This window comes from Aphelocoma coerulescens, chromosome 10, assembly GCF_041296385.1.
Source record: "Aphelocoma coerulescens isolate FSJ_1873_10779 chromosome 10, UR_Acoe_1.0, whole genome shotgun sequence".
Lineage (NCBI taxonomy): Eukaryota > Metazoa > Chordata > Aves > Passeriformes > Corvidae > Aphelocoma > Aphelocoma coerulescens.
In genome coordinates, this window is record NC_091024.1 from 479,157 (window position 1) to 500,757 (window position 21,601).

At 35.8% G+C, this 21,601-nt stretch overlaps 1 protein-coding gene and 1 long non-coding RNA gene across 9 annotated transcripts in view; one reads left to right on the forward strand and one right to left on the reverse strand.

Moving 5' to 3' along the window:
* UNC13C (unc-13 homolog C) overlaps positions 1-21,601 on the reverse strand; it is a 182,211-nt gene that overhangs the window by 148,977 nt on the left and 11,633 nt on the right. For 3 of the 8 annotated variants that reach the window (XM_069025426.1, XM_069025429.1, XM_069025430.1), the window contains 4 exons: positions 19,266-19,365; positions 16,091-16,208; positions 14,289-14,412; positions 10,688-10,823 (listed from right to left, as the gene is read on the reverse strand). In XM_069025426.1, the coding sequence (XP_068881527.1) occupies positions 10,688-10,823; positions 14,289-14,412; positions 16,091-16,208; positions 19,266-19,365 (478 nt within the window). Of the gene's footprint in view, positions 1-10,687; positions 10,824-14,118; positions 14,239-14,288; positions 14,413-15,443; positions 15,535-16,090; positions 16,209-19,265; positions 19,366-21,601 lie in introns of those variants that run through there. The other 5 variants (XM_069025433.1, XM_069025431.1, XM_069025432.1 and 2 more) reach the window with 5 other exon arrangements.
* Positions 1,487-3,191, forward strand: LOC138116300 (uncharacterized). Its single transcript, XR_011154097.1, has 2 exons — positions 1,487-1,608; positions 2,662-3,191. It is a non-coding gene; the product is annotated as an uncharacterized lncRNA (long non-coding RNA).

The window sequence follows — 21,601 nt, forward strand, 5'->3', positions numbered from 1 at the left end:
CCCGTGAACTTGGGATGTCTGGTGCGATAGAGATCAGATCTGTGCGTGTTCACCCAGCTCTGACCCCGGGCTCGGAGCTGCTTTTCTCGATCGTGGCTTTTGAGACCGATATTTCGGTCGCCTAATGAATGTTGTTTCTTTATAAATTTTGATTGGGCAATTCTGTTTATCTCAACCCCTACAATATAATGCCCAGCTGTGGCCTCTGATGCAGTGCAGACCACAAGAACAACAACAGGGGGAAAACTGCAAGAGACACCTCAGAAGTGCAGGAATATTCAGATCCAGTGAGCTCAACAAGCAGTCCAGGTAAAAGTTTTGATGTACCATGCATCAAACTCAGCAGGCTTTCACATCTCTTAGCCAGAAGGATCAAAATATTCAATCTTGTTGCAGTGATTTACCAACAGAGGACATGTGCAAAGGAATGCATAGGCTGGATAAACACAAGGGCTCTTCAATCTGGTTTATCAAAAGCTAAGGATTCTTAATAGAAAACAAAAGCTACATTGATGCTTTTATTTAATAAGTGTTTTCCCTCTTAATTTTGCTGGCCAAATACATTAAAATTGCTCTAGCATTGCAATGATGATTTGCATTTTCACAGCACCTCCTGTAAAATTAATCTCCCTGCGAACTTCATTGTAATGCAGTTAATTATATAGCAGTTGGAGTGTGGTCACATACAGACAAAAAATGACATCTTCTGAATGCTTGTTTGTAATAGGCAATCCTGAACATCTGCATTCGTTTGTAAGTGTTTATCACTAATGTCAATTTTATCAGCTTTGAATGTAACTGGAAACAAACTGTGGAAGAAAAATTGAAATAATTACAATCTATTATCACATTTTTTATTTGGCAATTTCCACTCCCCACTGGCACAGTCAGGCTGAAACTAACATCATGTGCTTAAATCAATCTCCAATGGACATATCAAGCAGACATACTTCGATAGTACACTACCACAAAACTGTTTGGTTTTTTTTTTTTTTTCCCTTTCGATGTGCTTTTCAGAATATTCCAGTAGTGCTCATTCTTGTACAAATATGGGATAAGGCTGATGAAAATGTTGAGTTTTATTCTGCATTCTTTTATAGTTCAGGAGGGGGATAGAAAAGAATAAAGAAAGAATAATAACAGCTTCTCTGTTGTTTAGAATACCAAGAATGGTACTTTCAAGTGTCTCACTTCCAGTGCTGTAACTTTTGAAACATGCACAATTTAACATGCATTGGAAGTAAGCTTGTAACATATCCCAAACTTTTTTGTGAGGATTTACACACTTGTTACTCATTTGGACTGCAGCAGCACAAATTCTTTTGGAGTATCTCTGTTGCTGCAGTTGCTACCAGAGTCTTGCATGCCAGGCCAAAGCAGCATTAGCAAGATTAGATGCACCTGGGCTACAAAAACCTGTCCTTGTTACAGCACCAGTGATTAGTTGATGGCACTGAAATAGTTTTCATCTGAAAACAAGGTGCTTTACACCACTAGCTTTCAAGCCAACTCATGCACTTGGTAGAAGGAAACAGGATTCTTACTGGAAAACACTGGGATGTGGAACTATAGAAATGGTATCCCATCAAGGATTATTGGACTATGAAGGTATAATTCAATTTCAAATTTTTCATAGGCCTCAATTATACAGTACAGATAAAAGAATCATTATAATATTAAAAAGCTGTACAATAAGTAGCAGTTTAGTAAAACACTAAGAACTATAGACAGTAGTTGCCCATCTTAGCTATAAAGGAAATTAATGATGTGGTAAAATTGCAAAGGAAAATTAAGTGATCTAGACTTTCCACAGTTAACTATACAACAGTGAGACTTACTTTTTTAAAGCTTTGCATGGATTTATAAAATTTAGCATTACGCAACTGCCTCATACAGATATTTTTGTGTGTTAGTGTCTAAAGAAGGTAGACTTTCCTCCAAGATACTTTTCTGGTAGCACTAAATCTATACCCCTACACAGGTTCCCTTTTAGAGAGGTTCAAGTTACTCTTGAAATTTAGTTTTCAAACACCAGAGCAGGGAACAAAACTTACTTATATGTCAGCACCCAGCTACTCATTCCTACAGTAAAATTTTAGTTTTAAATCTGAGTAGTTTTTCTTTTCCATTTACTTTCTTATTGTCTAAAATAGTAAGTTGCAGTATCTATATTATCATATTCAATCATATGTTTATATTACTGCTGGCTTTCACTTCAAATAGTTTACAGTTCTGAGTTCTTGGTGGATTTTAAGACTAAAATTTCAAGTTCCCAGTTTCTCTGGAACAACGTACTAAATTTCATCAGTCTGTATTTTGAGAGCAACATTACTACAGTAATGAAATAAGTTTCTGATTTCTTTGAGATCACCTTAAGTGCCTAAAACACATAGTACAGCAATAACATCTGTTTTCTAGCCATTCAGGTTCAAAAATTTAGCAATGCGTGAACAGAAACTAAAAAATGCTTACATATCTGCCATAGTTAAGTTTAGCTTTTCCTTCAGCACTTTTGCAGGTTACTTACCTAATCAATAAGAACTTGAATCTTATATAAGACCTACACCTTTGACTCACCTATAGAGCAAATTAATAAAAAGTTTGAAGGAATTAATTTATTCTCATAACAGAACTAATATTTTTTTCAAAATTTTCCTCCAGTTCTTCACATGATTTTCACTGGCATAATTCACATTGATGTTGATCTTCATGTCTTCCTAAAGAAAGAGATCTGCCCCTGCTTGCTTTTAGAAATACCCCTGAGCGAAGTCTGCAGAGCTGCTAAAGATAACCCATCAATTACTGCACCTGACCACCACTCCCCTTCCTGGGCACAATTAACTGTTTGGTGCAAGGAAAGTGCCTTCCTCTCCCTTGTGTCTTTTCACTCTCAGATGAGTCTAAAGTCTGATCACAGTGTGACTTATTTATGAGATGTTGCTGTCTCTGTTAAAGCTGATTCAGAAAATCATGGCTTGCTTTTAACAGTTGCATTTGAGTGATGTTATTTTAGTGTTCTGACTTACTATATGACCTTTTTTTTTTTTTTTTTCATCACAGAGAAATAGCAAACTCTTCTGTGTAGCTGAGAATGAGTACTGGGAAAAAGAAATAGTAACTACTTAAACTTCTGTATTTAGGCCACTTGAAAAGTTTAGACTTCAAAATATGTACAGGCATTTTGGATTCAACATTGTGTGATTTTCTTGTTATTTGATGAACTTTTATTCTGAAACGTTAATGTCCCTTTCTTGAAAGGTTTGGTTTGCAAGATTGGGTGGCATCTTGTTTTCATTATGCTGGAGGAATTAATTCAATTATATTGTTCTAGAGAACCACCACAACTGCAGGTGCTAAAGGGTGTGCAAACAGAGATACACAGTAATACATACCTAAACTATTGAAATTGCAATTCTTACCACTCAGAGCTATGAACTGGATTGTAAACTGCCATTCAGATCTACCAAAACTACAGCTTGTGATATTAATCTTGTATACTGAATACAGTGCCAGTAAGTAATAGCTGGTATTTCCCCCTACGCTGCCATGGAACAGCAGCTCTGAAGAAAGGTTCTATTTTTTTAAGGTCTGCCAAGACAGTAAATCAACTTTTTACAAAGTAACTTCCAAGCTTTTCTGATGGATATAAAGATATTACAAGGCAATATTGCTACCTGAGAAACCCCCACAAGATACATTATCTCCTCAGTGCTGCCGTTGCTACACTAATTATTTCCAAACTGCAAGATGTTTATCTGAACAAAAGAACATGCAATTAGGACAGAAGCTGATTGACAAGATCAAAGGCTATGGCAGGAGGCAGGTGACACAAGGAAACACATGGTGATGTGAATAAGACATTATCAAGACATTGTTCTGCTGTCCAGTGAAGTTGCAGATTTTAATCAATCTTTAATCTGTCAAAGTGTCATCTTGGATTGTTCCCAGAAAGCAAACAATGTCTATCTGACACATAGGGAAGCTTACGAATTTCTCCAGATTTTTTGCCTGGGTTTGCCACTATGAAGCTATTTGTTAGTCCCCAGTTTCTCACCTATTTCAATGCTATATCATTAAAACAATTTTTTTTTTTCTTCTAATACACCCAACTCAAAAAAAACCAATGTGGGTATTTTGTTTCTCAAATATATACTGGAAAGACATATTTCTTCAACTCACTAAACTCAATTTTCTCTTACAGAATCTCTCTATCCATAACCAATGCCTAATTTTTCAATTTTATTAAAAAGCCATCAAAATCAGTATTATAAAAGTATTTGATTGAGTATGCATGCAATAAACAAACAAAATAAATTGCTGTCCAAGTATAATAAACTAATTCCAGTGGAGTTACCCTGCATCTGAGTATAATGGAATCTTCAGGGTAGCAGCTTAAGGATGAAATATGACACATCACTAGGCACCCAATGAAACTTTTCATAAACATTTGCTGCTCTTCCCACAGCAACTCTCTTTTCTCCCATTGTGTAGCTCTTTATGTAGAGTTCTTATGCCCCCACCTGAAATGGCTGTTGTTTTTAGAGATCAAGGCGCACAGAGGAAGGGAATTTCTCCTCAGAAGAACTGATTCCTGATGACTACTTTAGCTTTTCTATAAATGAACAAGTTTTCTAGTAGTTTCAAGGGAATACTTGCACAGAGATTGAATATTTTCAATCTTTTACACACAGCTGTAAGTATTAATTAGATAAACTAGTTCCCAGAAGCCAACAAGTTTACCTAAAAATTTATTATTACGTAAGGTCTAAGTAAAATGTGTTAACCTGTATAGCAAGTAAACCTTTTGGGAGCCAAAGATAAAATAACTGCATAACAGTAATAGAGTTAACACAGATACAAGATAGCAGAAACCTCTAAGAAGGCATAGAACTTAATTAACCTAGGGAAGAGAAAATTTCAAAAGCCTTTCCAATTCCTTTCAAACGTAAAGAATTAATCATGAATGATTTTATGTTACACAGAACCTCAGGGAAAGTCATAATGATTCCTCATTTATTATGAAAAGTTGTCAGCATAACAAACAACATAAAACTATGAATATTAATAAGGGAGTCAATTAAAGCTCAATATCAGTTCATATCAGGATGCAAAACAATCATCAGAACATTCCCAATAACCACAAACAAAACAGACACTTGTGAAAAGATTTAAGGAAAAGAAACTCATAACATCTGACTATTGGGAGAAGCAAAAGAGTGTGGACTGGTGGGGATAGATACTGGAAGAAGCCAAGAGTAATCTCTGCTATGTGAAAAGATATTTGCATTTTATTTTGTGATCTATTTTACAATTGGGTTTTGTAGGTTATTTCATATATACAGCAGGATATAAAACTTGGCTGTATCTTTTGTGCTAGAGCTAGACACCATGCCTCCTTCACTGGAAGTTTTTCCAAGATTGCCTCATTCCTAGATTGGAATACTGGCTCAAGCACAGCTCTGCCTAGGCACCCACTGTACAATGTACTCCCAGTTCTGGACTCATTGCCAGGCTTGAGTTGGACCCTGCTGAACTGTTCTGGCCCTGCCTGGTGCTCACTGCTGTGCCCTGCCCTGGCTGCACCGCTGGCCCTGAACCTGAGCTCCAGGCGTTGCCAGCTTGGCCTCGGGCCTGTTCCATCAGCAGAGGCTTCTGCATGGTTGTGTGACCCTTGCTGCCATTCCCAGGCTTGCCCGGGGTACTGGGCTGGGGCACTGGCTGCCCTGCCCCTGCCCTGCTTGCTGTGTTATCCTGCCTCACTGCCCCTCCCTCGGGGAGCAGCAGCTCATCTTCACTTATCCAAGGATTTAATCCTGCGCATTTGTACAAACCCAGCTAGGTAGGAGGATTTTGGGTTTCAGATGTGCCACAAAGATTGGATTCATAGCTGCGCACTACATAATTTTACAAAAAATTTTAAATGGATTCTGCTGAGAACTTCAGGATGCGAAGTAAAGCATTTAACTTCAAAACCAATCAAACAAAATTAACTTACCAAAATCTATTTGGGATAACTTTAGGAAAGATAATGTACATCAACATGTCACATCAGCTCACCATTATTTCTTCTGAACTGCAAATTGCCTTGCAAAGTAAATCTGTTTGGTTCCTTACTACACTTCTTAACAATTTTATACATAACTCACTCGGGTTTTTTTCCTGACATGATCTTCAATTCCCTAAATGTTTCTCAATTATCTCAGTGTCCTTTATCTCAATCTCTTTCAAGTACAATATTTTCTCTATATATTAACTGCTAATTTTTCTTTTTTTCCATTTTTTACTTTAAAAAATTTAAAATATACAAATAAAATGGGTAACAATTGTAAAGTTGTCATAGAGGCATAAAAAACCCATAAAAATTGGTTAAAATTCAAATTCACTATATATATGAGACATCATACTCCATTTCTCATTTTAAATTTTGTTTGTACTTCCCCTGCTGTAGAGAGCTACTGTAACATTCTTTAAAATGATTTAGAAACTTTTTTTAAAGTAGTCTTTTAAAGTATTATTTTAATCCAATCAAGAGCAATAGTTTTAGGCCACAGAATATCTGGAGGAAATACATTTGAGAAAAGCAAGAGGGTGGAACTGAAATTGGAAAGGGCAGCAGAGCAGGAAGGGTCATCAATGAGCATGTGAGATTGAGTGACAGATGAGAACTAAGACTAGGGTACAGTGGAATGAACTCTCAGCACTGTGCTGGTATAAAAAGGGCTTAATTTTACATAAGATTCTTACTGAAAAGATCTGCATTACCCTAATTATATAAATTAACAACAACATTTATTTACAGTTTTAAACGACTGATCTATTATACAAGACTAAACATCACCTGAAGCTGAATACCTTCCTACCCACACTGCTTTCTGTAACTCAAGCAGAACAAAGCTGCCCAAGTAGCCAAAGAGCTTAGAGGAATGCTCCTTAACATGTGAAAATAGTTCATACTCAGGAAAGTCTCTTGGGTCATGCCTTTTGATGTAATCAGTCCTTTTATCTGCCTTTGGAACACACAAGTATTACATGAGTTAAACTACCTTCAGTTTAGAGAACAGCCTATGAATAACAATTAAATGCAAAACCACCCATCACTAATAATGTCAACCTGCTTTTATATTTTGAAAATAATCTGCCAGTTCTGAAAGCTGGGAACCAGCGGATGTTCATAGCCAAAAGCTCTTTTGTTAGCCTGCCTCTTTCTTTTCTTCTTTTGGACCTTATTTTTTTTTTTGGCAGTAAATATAAAGCAATAATGTGTTATAGAAGATCAGTTATGCTTAGCTATTCTATAATTTAACTTTGAGGAGTCCCTCAATGAATGATCACAACAGAAAACAAACTTATATGTTCAAACACTATCTGCTTAAACAGATGTCCATGCATGGAAATATGGCTTTAGTTTAAGGAATTCATAACCTATAGCCAAGAGGTGGAGGTGGCAATTTTCACGGTTTAGAAATGATCTTATGCTTGTCTATCATTTTTTATGCTAGCTAGGCATGAATAATGAAAAAGATTACTGGAAAAATGGCTGTAAACTGATCACTTCAAATTAATTTAGACCTCAGCAATTGTTTGCTTCTCTCTGTATGGAAAACCAGGAAAGATGAGTTACATTTTTAAGAGGCCATTTAATGCTCATGATATTAAAGGACCAAGAAACTTCTAAGACTATCACATTGAAGCTTTCTTTTCAGTTTTCATCCATTTGAAAATAAATCTCCATTTTACTATCTCAAATCACTACTTTGTTTTAATTAATATCAGTTTAATGAATATTATATTAAAATCAGCATTGCTAGTGGCTGCAGGTCATGAAGTCCAATTTTAGTAATATGTCTCCTTTTAACACAGCAGTTACAGTCACCCAAACCATTAGAAAAGAGGAGGCACTGTTAAAGCCAAACATTTTAGAACACAATAATCAACCCCAAATTTGTCAATACAATCTATGTAGGTCTAGCATAGTTTTGGGGGCAGCATATCCCTCCTTCTTTTCATGCGTACATATGTATGCCATCTACGTATCTGGCCTATTTAGGTAGAAAGGAATAAACATATATGGTTTATTATCCATTTAAATAATGGATTTTTAGTTGGGTCTTTTTAATGTAATCATTTTTTTTCTCCTTGTTCAATGATTTATTTACAGTTCTATAGAGAAAACAAATATCACAAGACAGATTAATATCCTTTTTAAAAGAAAGATCCTTGTCCCTGTTGCTGTACTTCCTTAGGTTTTGGGGTTAGTTGGTTGTTTTTTAAAAGAATTATTTGTTCCACTTTGGTTTTTTTTTTGGAAATGCCCCTAATCAATTTTAGTTGATCACTTTAGTTTACGATTGACAGGCATACCTGCACATTTCTGGCTACTCTGGATACACAGCAACATTATTTCTACCTCAATGATACCACAGAGATTAACCATGAAATCATTATTCCTGCAAGTAGTAGCATTCAGCACTGGACACTAATAGTGCATAAAGAGTGAACCAACTGATTTATTCTATGGCTACTATGAAGTGGAATGAAGTATGTAATAAATACGTGATTGCAAATTTTAAAATTTCACAGAGATTTGTTCATTAATTACATTATTTGGAGAACAACTCATGATTTGTGGGTTTGGGGTTTTTTTTTACCACTATTTTCCCCTTCTCTGTCATTCTGTCTGTTTCTGTCGGGTTTTTTTAAGCCTCTAGGAGAAAATATATTGCTCTAACAAGAGGTCACTTAATCATTTAACACATCCTTCAAATTCTGATTTAGTGAGTTTTTGCTTCATGGAAAAAGTTAATCAGTTACACTTCATTAGTCATCAGTGTATACCTAAAGTCAGCAGCCATAAACACCACTTATGTATATAACCAAAGAATTGGTAAATAAATATTAGTGTAAAGAAAAACTTAAGGAAGAGATTCTGTTCACATTAGTACTTATATATTTACAGTACAATTAAATCTGGTGTTTAATACAGCTAGTCAAAACAAGCAGTCTCATCTACTTCCCTACCTTCTCAGATTTTTAGTACAAACAGTTATTTGGAATAAATACACACCTCTATCTATAATTAGGCTCTAAAACAATGACCATCTTTCTGCTCAGAATCTTTGAAAATACCTATTATTCAATAAAAGAACTTTTCATTTAAAAATAGTATCTTGTAGTTCAGTGCTGACCCTCAATTTCGTACTGTAAAAGCTCATTTAATTTCAATAAAATTATTGGCTACAAAGAGATAAAGGAAAGACTTCCATAGTCAGATTGGGTTAACTTCTTTCAGTTTAGCTTAACCTGCTCAGAGGCTCAGACCTCTGATGAAAATGACACGTCAGCACAGATGATACGCTAATGACTGGACATGTGCTTAGAAAAGTACAGAGAAACAGCTCTTGAATGCTGCCATTACTGACAGCTCTCACCCTAAGGAAGCACTTGTACTTCTCTGTAAATACCCTGCAAGGACTGACTAGTAAATGTGAACAGGCTGAGGCTGACAAGCACCCAAGCAATGCTGTGGCACTTTGTCCATGGGCAGTCTCTGACTAACTGCATCCCTGAGCTTGAGTTTTTGCAGACTCACTTATTTTCTAATTTTGTGTTGAAGTTACATGCACCAGGACCCTGCTTTTTTAGAGTACATGAAAAGGTAATTTAAGTGCATCAAGATGTTATTGCCTCAGAGAATACATAACTTAATAATGTAATAATTTTTATAATATTTTCTCTTGTGTTTGAGCTAATTTTCTAGTACCACTGCTCCTAGACATGATTTAAACATAAGCCAAGTGCCTGACACACTAAATATTCTTGCTGCCTTTCCCAAGAGCCTGTTCTACCCCTCATCAAGACAGAACATCTTTTGGACTGTCAGCTGGTCAGTGTCTTTCCTGCACAGCTATAGATAAAGGACATGAATGAAATGTAATACAGTCTGTGACAGCTGATATAAAAGCCAAAATGAACAGTAGAGGGAACCTTTTTTTCCCCCAGTTTGCCTTTGAAAAGAAGTGATTAATCCAACACAGAAAGTTCTCTCTGCTCAGAGACCGCTGCTGAGTGGTGTTCTTAGAGGCTGAATGGGCTCCCTCCTGAGCATTCAACTCCACTTAGCAGAAGCTGATGGTAGAGAAATAGTACAGTTGTTGCCACCTTATTTCCTTGCCCCTTCCACCATTATGCATCTCCCACACTCAGGTAAGCAGAAACACAGCAATTATCTTTCCCTTCCCCCCTCCCCCTTCCCGGATTCTTGTTTGTCCAAAACAAACAGATAGAAAATGGAAAACTTCCAGAAATGGAGGCGGCCTGTCTAGGTAAATATATTAGCTTCAAAAATGGAACCGAATGTCTTTCCTGCTTTCCATGAAATCAAATAGTTGCAACACCCAAATCATGTCAGGACTTGCTTCCCTTCCTTTCTTAATCTTTCAGAAAGTCACTCTGGAACAGCTGGACCCTATGTAGACACATGCCCAAGGATGAGAACAGGACAGGTGTACATGCAGTTGCCATAAAAGAGCATAGAAAAGCTAACAAACACCTGGATTTTCTTTATAAGTTAAAGAAACTTTCAGTCAAATTCTTGCTTAAATTAATTTTATATGTATCATGGTGACATTCAGACACTTAAAAAAAATTAAAAATCAACAAATGATACCACACATGTCTGATAAAATACCTTAGTTTACTTTCTTGTGTGCTGAGCCCACTTTCCATGGATGACTGACTATCATTTGTATCTTGATGTAAATGTCTTGTACGTTGGAGGGGTGTCCCTCTGTGGCAACCTCTGCAATCTAAATCTGTGTGGGTATCTGTGGAGAAGGAAAAAGCTGCTAGAAATCTTTCAGTCCATTTTATTTATAAAAGAGGAAGAACACATAAAACTAATTAACTTAATTTATTAGATCTAACTAGGGAATTATCAAATCAATTGCAAACATTATAATGATTAAATCACTGATTACAAGAACAGCATAAAGAGTTCCAAGATGATCTTCTGATTGTTACTCTAAAAACTTGGAGACGCCTAAACCAGTTACCTTCCTGTTATAGAAAGTTCATCTTACAGTTTAAAAAATGACCTATTGCTGGATTGGGAAGAAAATGGATCTTTTAAATTTTCCAGTCCCACTTGCCATGCATTTCTTATGGGTTCATGTACAGCATTCTGAGATTTGGGCTTTTTGTTTGACTGGATTTTGGTTCTGTGGGGGTTTTTGTGTGTGTGTGCGTTATGTAAGGAATCAGGCTCTACTTTAATTCCACATGCTATTGGCCTAGAACTGACTTTTTTTTTCCCTCAAGTTCTAGGTTCTTGGGAGAAACGTGACAAATCTCATCTGCAACCGGAGGTACAAACTGATTTCCTGAAGAACATTTGGCTCTATAAATCATCCTATTATCTTTAGTGAGGGAGAGGGTTCATGATTTGACCCTGATTATGAGGAAGTTTTCTTCCACAATGACAAGAATTTGTGTGCCCATCTCTTTTTCCCATTTTTAAAGTCTTGGTTACACATTGGGAACAATGTTTTGATTTATTTTCCATCACACTGTTTACCAACACCAGGTAAGCTGCCAAAAATTTATGTCATATCTTTTGCTCAAAGTGAATGCAGCACTGTTGTGAAACATGCAGAAGATAAAGGTAACACTTGGGAAAAGAGGATCTTTTGCTTTTCCTACTGCATATGTTAATACAAACATTTAGGTTGTAAATATATGTGAATTATTACACTAACTAAAGTGGTCTGTACTTACTATTCTATACTTTGATGCATGAATTTTCCCAATCAGTTTATTGTGGTTTTTCAGGACCTTGGTTTATGCTGATCAAAGTTGCATCAGAACAATTAATTTTCTCATTTGCTGATCCCTTGGCGTATCAGTGCATTAGTATGGTGACTAATGCAGAAACAGGGATTAATCTCGTCATTGCTGCTTTGTTCTTGTTACTTCATTTGCTAATTAATGTATGAAAAATGTGATAGTGAGTTGAATTTCAACCAAACCTAAGATATGAGTTCTGCATGATATTTTCCAAATTTATTAACGAGGTAAAAGTTCTGTTGACTTTCAGTAGGCTACTTGGCAAAATGACATCTTAGCTCCCAAGACACACAAATGATTTCCCAAATTATGGCTATTACCAATTACTTCAGTAAAATTATCGTTCATTTCTTTATCTTATACTCTTTATGTAAGGTATAATAATGTTAAGGAGCAAGCTACATATCTGTAATGCTGAATTAAAGGAAAAAATAAGACATCTCATTTAAATTTTCTTCTGTCATCTCTTACAAGACAGACCTAATAAATCTGAAGGAAAATTATCATATTTCATAAACCCCTGATTACCCTTTAAGAAACTTGAATTTAAGAAACATTAAAAATGTTTGCAATCCAAATGTAGTGTTTATCTAAATTCAGCATTTTATTACTGTGACTTTGCTTGCAGAATTTTAAATATAGAAGGTCCTCATTTTACTCAGCAGCCTTTTAATGGAGTTCAGACTAGCTGGCAATGGTGAAATGGCAACTTTATTGCTACCACAACTGGTATTAGATGATACTTCCAGAAAAGGCACTTAACTACTGATGAGAACACATTTCCATGTTACTACATGCAGGATTTCAAGTCCAAATGAAGTTAAACTATTAAAGCAGCATGGAAGGATCTTGTATTTCTGCCCATTAACTGGCATTCTCAAACTAACATCTTTCAGGGATTGTCAAAAGGAACTGCAGTCTTCTACCTTTCCAGTGTAATTTGTCATAATAAACAGGCTGTAGTGATTCCAATAGTCAAGGACAGATTCTCAGGTGCTCACAGCTGAGCTGAGTCATTCAAGATAAGCAATGAAAATGCCCTCATCAAACCCCAGGCAAATGATAAACCTGGCTTTCTTAATAACTGAGACATAATACTTTTGAATTCTTCCCTCAGTGAAGAAAACGACAGTGTAAGAGTGACCTCTACAGGATTTCCACGGTGCTCTGTGACTCCAGTCCTAGGGACTGTCTTTGGAACATTTTCAAATATATTTGTTCAAAAACAGAATACAAGCTTCAACATACAAACCAACACTCTCTCCAAGTAGCAGCCTGAAATCACCAACAATCTGAATTTACATCTTGTAAACACACAATTAGAGTTCCTATAACAGATTTACACTAGGTTTCTAGATACGACAACTATGTAGAGACAGACTTAAAACATTCTGCTAATTCAACATACCAAAAAACCAAAGCAAACAAAAACCAGAATGCAACTAGGGCAGAGGTTATCTTTTGAAATTTTATTGGCCAAGTAGTAAAGAAGTAATTTTTGTTAAAAAAAAAAAAAAAGTAGGCCCTGTTGTAACTTATAAGTAACTAACATAGTCCACAGTCACTCTGTGAAAAGATGAATTCCACTTCATGTATTAACAGGAGTGTAGTCATGCAGACTACACCCAAAAGCAATTTACCAAGGTTAATCAAAGACAATGCATTTTAAAAAGAACATTAGACAGCCAAAGAGAATATTTTTGTATAACTTCTAGTCCTCTTTTCAAATAGTTTCTTATTCACACTTCATCACCTTTTTTTTTTTTACTTTATTCTTACATAAATTTTAGGATGAATCTTTTTAGACACAACTCATTTGACTATTTAAAGAGTAAAATGTTAAGATAAATTATGTTTGTGAACTTACTTGAGATAGACCATGTCGTATAGATGGATTGATAATCTCTCAGTAAAGCCAATCTCTTTATATCTGGAGATAATGTGTGGTGATGTATTATTTGAAGTTCAGTTTCCATTTCTAACTCCCTATACACAACATTCATACACATATAAAGAGTTCCTATCTTCATATGCACTAAAAATGGCAGACAACCTTTTCTAGGAAGGTAAAAAACGCTGTAAAGGCCTGGATTTTACTAAAACTTACATTGTGCGAACAGCTGGTCAAAGCTGATGTGCTGCAGAGCAGTAACACACAGCTCTAGTACTGACCCTTAAGGAGGTACTTCCTTCTTTAGCTCTGCAATCCACACACAGGTGAACATCAACTACTGAAACTGCTCATCCAGCTCCTCGTGGGATGTGATTCTTACTTACCAGTAACAATTACCAGTATCAATTGTGAAAATGCTCCGGTGATGAATAGGCATTTATGATTCCATGGAAAAATTGCCATTTGTTGTTGTATTTCAGGAACTTAGGTGAAATTTCAGGAACCTAGAGAGAAATAGAATGGCTGGAATGCTGAACCTTAGTCTGTAACTCACCAAATGGTAATGCAAAGTAGATATCTAGTAAGATTTCATGAGAAGTTGATGTTTTTGTGCCTTGAATCTCACTTCCATTTTTTATTACTTCAGAATGCAATCTCCACCAGGAACCTGGGCCTTCCTAGGAAAAACAGGTTATGGAAATTACCTGGGCAGGATTTATAGCCTTATCTACTTTTTACTGAATGAAGTTTCCCCTAAGCCAATAGGAGTTCCTTTATAACACCATTATAGTATTTTCCAGCTTTTTTTTATGTATTAGTTAGGACTTCAACAAGTTTTCTCAGTCATCAAATTCAAAATATAATATTTGCACTACAATATAGACAAATAGACATTAAGGTTGTCAGATAATTAAGACATAACAAATATGAATATTGAAAATTATTCCTATCAAGTGAGATTTTCCAGTTTGCATTTGAACTGGTGCCAAACAAGTACATTTTAGCAAGACTGAAACAATCTATCTAAGTTAATAACCAAGCCAAAAAAGAGCTTCTAAAGTAAAGCTCCCTTGTGGGTAATTTCTGAGTTTCAAAGCCCAGAACAGAACTGCAGGGTTAAGACCATGAGGATAAATAACTAGGAAAGTTCCACAGTGGAATAAATGGAGGTTTAGAGGATCTGAAGAAATTAAGAAACAATCTCTTATCTTGCATCTTTCTTTAAATGTTTAAGTAAGCCACAACCTCTGTGTCAGCAAGTTGTAACTCAGCAACAGCTTGGGCAGCAGAGCAGAACAACTTGCCCTGGGGCTTGAAATGGCACTTGGCAGCTGAGATACAGAGCAACTTCTAATTTAAGCAGGAATTACTTTCCTCCCCTGCTTCCGTTTTCTGAGAAGAATCATTGAAATGTCCGTTCAACGTATATATTAATATTTATTAGTTCCTGTAAAGAAATGGCTACAGAGTCTGATGAGAGATACTGCAGGAAATTATTCTCTGATTTTCTTACCTTTACCCCATCTTCAATGGCCTTTTTTATGTTTTAGAAGTATTAAAGAAGGCAAACTATTTTTATTTGCAAAGATTGAATTAATCCTTTCTAATTCACAGTTACTTCTTTAAAAATAGCCTCCATGGACTATGCATAAGAAAGCATATTTATGATTGGGAGAATCATGGATTATTAAAGTAAGGTACCTCTTACCTTTTCTGAATTTAGAAAATTTTGCAGCAATTGCAGTTTGCTTCAGTACTTCCACACTCCCAGAAACCTTTTTTCTTTATTTTATACCCTACTGAGAGCAAGTACAGTCATTCTGGTGGCCAAGTGACTTTTGTATTGACTCTATTTCCCCACTCATCCTTCTCTATGCCCTCACTGTACTATTAATCTCTTCTGTAATACCACATGGCACATTTATGTTTTCCTCTTTGAGACAATGGTTGATTCCCATGAAAAAGAGAACAATATTTTGCCAATTTTAATATAGATTTACCCAAGGTCACAAAATGAAGACCATGGAACTTGATCTAAAATTCTTTCACTCTAATCATATAAACCAAACCATCCCTGACTCCCTAATTGTTCCTGAGTGCTAATAAACCCTAACTCACTTTCTGTTCTATAACTGGCCCAGTATCTGAGCCATTTCTCCAGGGTATATGGCTAATGCATACCAGTTGTCACTTTGAGAGCCACATGTACATCATGCTTTAATATTATACACCGAAGCAACGGAGTTAGAAATAGACATTGATCACAAATGCTGTTACAGAATCTGGGGAGGCCCAGAATGGAAAATGTATTCAATTTTGCTCAGTGTTCTATATTTCCACAGAAAGTCAACTTACATCTGTTGCATATTCCACAGTGGCAAAGGGAATCCATAAAACTCCTAAAATGCTATCCCAGAGCAAGCCTTTCTTCCACAGCTCTATAATGAAGCCCTTTCCGTCAGCACAGATTTCACTAAAAAGAATGAATATAGAAATCATTAAACTGAAAATGCAATCTCAACTGCTCAGCAATCTCTAATAATAACTCATTATTAAGTTACTATCTTCTTACTGCAGATACAGAGGTGGGGGCTTTTCAGTATACTTGTAAAATACAAACTAGCAGGACACACACAAATGTTAGACTGAAGAAGCCAAAGATCAAGTCTTACTGGTCAGGATTGCCCTTACAAAATGGTGAGGACAGTTCTGCTGGAATAATGGGAAAACAACTCGCAGCTTCAAAAGTTGCAGGTCCAGACTCCTTTTTATTTCTAATTATAGGATGCATGCATTTCATTACTAGCTGGTTTTGACCCAAAAAAATACCATATCACAACCTTATTTTGTAAGAATTTAAAATCAGATTTTACCAGGCCATATGAGTCCCCCATGACGTTAATACTAAGACATGACATTGAATTAATACTAAGAGAGAGGTTATTTCCTCAGGGAATGTTCCTCATTACAGACCAGTTGGGTAAATATGAAAAATATAATAAAGTAGGTATTGGTGTCTCTGCTGTGACTCATTGTATGTAATCTCCATTAATTTTAAGTAGTAAAATTCATCTTCAACTTATTTGTGTGGGGTACCACAGAGCATTACTGTGTACTTAAAGTCATCAGGAAAAGAACAAGTGAAATCAGAGAATGGCAAAGGGTGCCACCTCCACGACAGCTACTTAACTTATCACCTTGCTCTCAAAAACCATCAGTGTCTAATTTTCTGCTGTACTTGCTTTACACAACTGAATAGATATACTGAATTTTTGTTTTATTCAGCTTTTCTCTTTACAAATATGTTATGAAAGACCAATTGCAAATTTTTATCTTCTAGTATTTTTGGACTCCAACTTCAAAACTGACAACTGAACAGTGAAACTGCCGGTTGAAAGGTTAGGCAATATGCAACTTTTAAAATGCAAGCTGGTAATATCTGCATGTAATGGAACACAGTTTTTACTGGCAGAGATGGAGTGAGCATCCCTAAGATAATGAACATACTATACTTATCAAAATCTAGATAAATATACTTGTAAATGCTTGTTTATAATCCCTTTTCAAAGTCTGCTGTGTTGTATAGATGAGTAGGCAGCAGATGCAGCTACAGCAACCTCGTAATGCAATTGCTACAAAAGTGGTTTAGTATTCTTTGGTAATTAGTACACTGCAAATCAAGAAAATAATCCGAATAAATTGGTCATTTTTAATGATGGCATGGAACACTCATTTACATATATTATCAAAAGCATTTAAACAACAGCAAATCAGATGTATTAAATAATAGTATAACACATTCCTCAGGAAAATTCAGAGGTTAGATTACACACACTCAGTTTAAAACATTTTTAAATTGCCTCCTGCCTGAAAGGTAACAGACAGGGCCAGTGCTGAAGTTTAATTGATCTACTTCCTGAGATATTTTTACTCGGTCATCCAATCCATGCCCAATGGTTTATAGAACTATTATGTCTAAATCAGTAAAGTTCTGAAATACTCATGATAACAGACTATTATCATAGACCAATGATTCCTCTACACTGAATCATGACCACCTTTTCTACAAGAGAAAGCTGCAGTATAAGAATGGTGCTTTAAAAGGCCAGCTATTCATAATAACTTTCCTTAACATTTTCAAAGCCAGATATGATCCTCCTCTTTGGATAATTTAGGCTGTGGCTCTGAACAGTCTGTTGGATAAGCCTGGTGACCAGGGAGTTGGGGAGGAATTAGCCCCAGATTAAGATTAGTCTGATGTGGTCAGAAGTCAGAATTTTCGATGACTTCTATGATATGTCACTATATCCATGCAGAAAATGGCAAGTAAAGAAGGCACATATGTTGACCTAATGTAACAGGTTCTTTAGCTACTCTGAGTCTTTAGCTAAGCAAGACAGCAGTTTCCTATAGTTGTCAAGAAAGCAGTTGCATGAAACCAAAAGAATATTCCAAATTCAACTAACTGCAGAAAAAATCTGTGATGAAGATAAGGCCCTAAAGCGAGATAAGGAACATTTTGTATTATGTGAAATAACTGGGAAGGAAAAATGGAGAAGCTTTTAGAAATTCCATTTTTAATGTAGAATAAAATGAAATTAGGGAGGAGTGAGTTATTTCAATCAAAATGTCAGTTTCAGCATACAATGAAAATATATTTGTATGTTTTGATAACCAGAAAGCATGGAAAAATGTTGGAAACCACTCAGCCTTTCAACAAAATATTAAAATACTTGGACTAGAAAAAAACAAAATTGTAAAAAGGACATTCTTCATAAAAATAACTAAAGCAAACTGAATGTTTAATTTTGTAGACTTCACGAATTGCATGTTTCCATGACAAGGATGTGATGACAGAGAAAGAATTGTGCAGGGAAAAAGGAGGGACCAAAAACGATGGAGATTGATGTATTAACTCAGAATCTAATGGCATTGTATTAATTGGGTTTAACTGCTTTGGAAGTGACATCTGAAAGCAGGTTTCCTCAGAATGTCAGTCAGTGTAAAAGTCTGGCCAGTGATCTGTATATAAGGCTCTAAGAAAAGAGAACAATAACAACTGAATAACAAGATGGAGAGTGGAGTGAAGCAGACAAAGGTCTGCAGGGAGAAGTGACAATCAGTACAGGTCAATGATAAAGAAAGTACCTGAACTGCAGCTAAGTAGATAAATTAATGCATAAAATATGAGTCATTCATAATGAAGTTGAGAGAACAAAAATCAGGTTGTGTGAGGATCAGTCTGAGTTCTTTATTGTGTCATTCCTGTATTCCTAAAAAATCATACTAAATTAAATTTGGAGACAAATTCTTCCCCTTATTGACTGCTGACCTTGGTCTGCCATGCGGTTTGCAAAATTAACTTTAGTTCTGTTCCCCGGAGCTAGTCTGGCACCTTTTCTCTGAGCTGGATACTTTTTCCCTGCTTTTGCGGTCTGTACATGATGTCACCTGCACTAAATTGTTCTACACTGTACAAATACAGCAAAGATACAACAAAATCTATTGATAAGAATTCCCTTTTACTTACAACATGAAGTCTTGTTCCCAGCAAGGTTCACTTCCTCTTCTATCTATTGTACTGCTTTTTAAATTTTGGACTTTTAGAACAACATAGGTTTTGGATGTGTCTGAAAAAGAAATAACCAGTACATTAAACTCCACTTTAGTTCTTCCCAGAAGCTGAAAACATTCAACCATATGGCACAAGGGCTTAACTCATGCTTCACACACACCTCCACTAAAAGGTGTGAGTCAAATATGTGGATCTGAACAAGGAAATTCTTATTAATTTTAGTATGGTTATGACAGAAAAATCTCTGCCCATGACAGGTGGGAGAGAGCATAATCCTAAATGTGAGTATTTCAAAGATCAGATTCCAGACACGGCTTTTTACTGTTTATCAATCTCTCTGCAGCTCTTGCAAGAAACCAGTAGGCACTCCTTTTCTGCAAATTAGGATTGTTTTTTTGCCTTTTGATATGATAATATTGGGGACAGGCTAATGGGCTTTTATGTCCAATTAAGGCACAGTCATAGACTTATAATATGTAATTCAGTCCTTGTGCATGAATCTAGTTCTGTGTATAGATGCAGCAGGAAAACTGGTTTCAGATGCAGTCCCAAATAAACTCATAGACTTTTGAAAATGCCTCTGTAAAGGCACAGTATGAGTATTCATAAAATCGGACCTAATCAGCAAAAAGAATAAAATTTTAAAAATTTCAAAAGTGCTTGAAAATATCCATGAAAGAAAAAGCAAAAGAACTAACTCCATCCTGTAGGACCTGACACAGGAATCTAAGGCTTCAAAGGCATATCCTATCATCTCAATGAACACGGCTTTTTACCTAGCATGCATGTAATACATCCTTCTCTACCCTCCAGCATCCTAGATAAAGCTCAACATTGATATATGACTGAAAAAAAGACTTCTTCTCTTAATAGGACTACTGCAAAATATATATACATAGACATAAGATGTAGCCAAGAACAGAATTTTTGAATCGTCTGTATTACTACAGGTCAACCAAACACTCTGAGCTGGAGGGAGGCTGTCACTGTCTACAACAGATTACTGAATAGGTTGTATCAAATTACACTGCATTTAACAGAAGGTGCGAAGCAGAAGTGCTGGCTGTGTACATCCTGTATGTAGTTCTTACTGATTAGGAGTGATTATAATGTTTGACCAAAGGACTCAAGATATCATGTAACGGAAACTATTTTTTTAATAAACAAAGTCAATAATGGCCAATGTTATCTATTTATTTTCTGTAACTCAGTGCACCAGTCTTCTCAAACCTGACTTTGTTTTTATACCGAACAAATGTGACAAAGGCAATATCAATTTAGAAGTCTGGTGACTTATTTGTGAGAAATGGCATCAACGATACACAGTTCACACACTACCATTCTGTGTAACTGAGGTAAACAAAACACAAAATTTGCAAAACCTTTTGCAGCTGCAAAACTTTCTTATAGTTGGGAGAACTTCCAATTCAAGGTTTGACGATTTTCAAAAAAACTCTAAATTACTTGGCTTAAAAATAGCAACCTACAATGTTTAACTTCAGCCATTTAGAGCACACATGTAAATTAAAACTACAGTACCAACCTCCCTCATAACTAAAAGGTACCTCCTTTAAATGAAGCCATAAATAACAAGGCAGAAACTTAAAACCACAATTTTAATGGTAGTCTGTTTCATTGTTCTATTATTTCATATTCAACTCTAAATTTATTTCCCATTTGAAAGTTTTATGTTACTATGTGCCACACCAGATGTTCAAACCAAATCACCTGGTGTCTTTCTGCAGCTCCTTTTCTAGCATGAAAAATAAAAAATGTCTTGGACTGCCTGCATTATAGTCTTGCCTGAAACCTTGTCATCTGCTTTTTAAAACAGCTATTTCTCCAGTACTTCCTTGGCCTCTTTGGCTCTTCTCAGGATCTAAATCTTACCCTTCAGTGCTCTTTGACTAATTCACCCTCTTTAAATGTCATGAGTTGTGTCAAATAAGAAAATGTATATATTCCACCTTTTAAATAACTCAATATGTAACCTCCTTGAAGAATAACACTGTCAAGGGTGAATATTATTACAATACCCTGGCAGTGGAAAGGAGCTGTCAATTTTGCTAAATGGTAAGAAGTTTTGTTTCCACAAAGCCATTATTGCAGCTTCCAATCCCTTATCTGTCAAAACCTAGAGGCATGTACTGCAATTTTTGTGAAAAGAAAAAGGGCAGGTTATCCACCTGCACACACCTTCAGCTTTCAACCCAAAACAGGGCAGAGCAGCTTACACAAAGGAGTAAATAAACTACAAAAGAATCACAGGGTTTTTGGAAACGTGGATATTT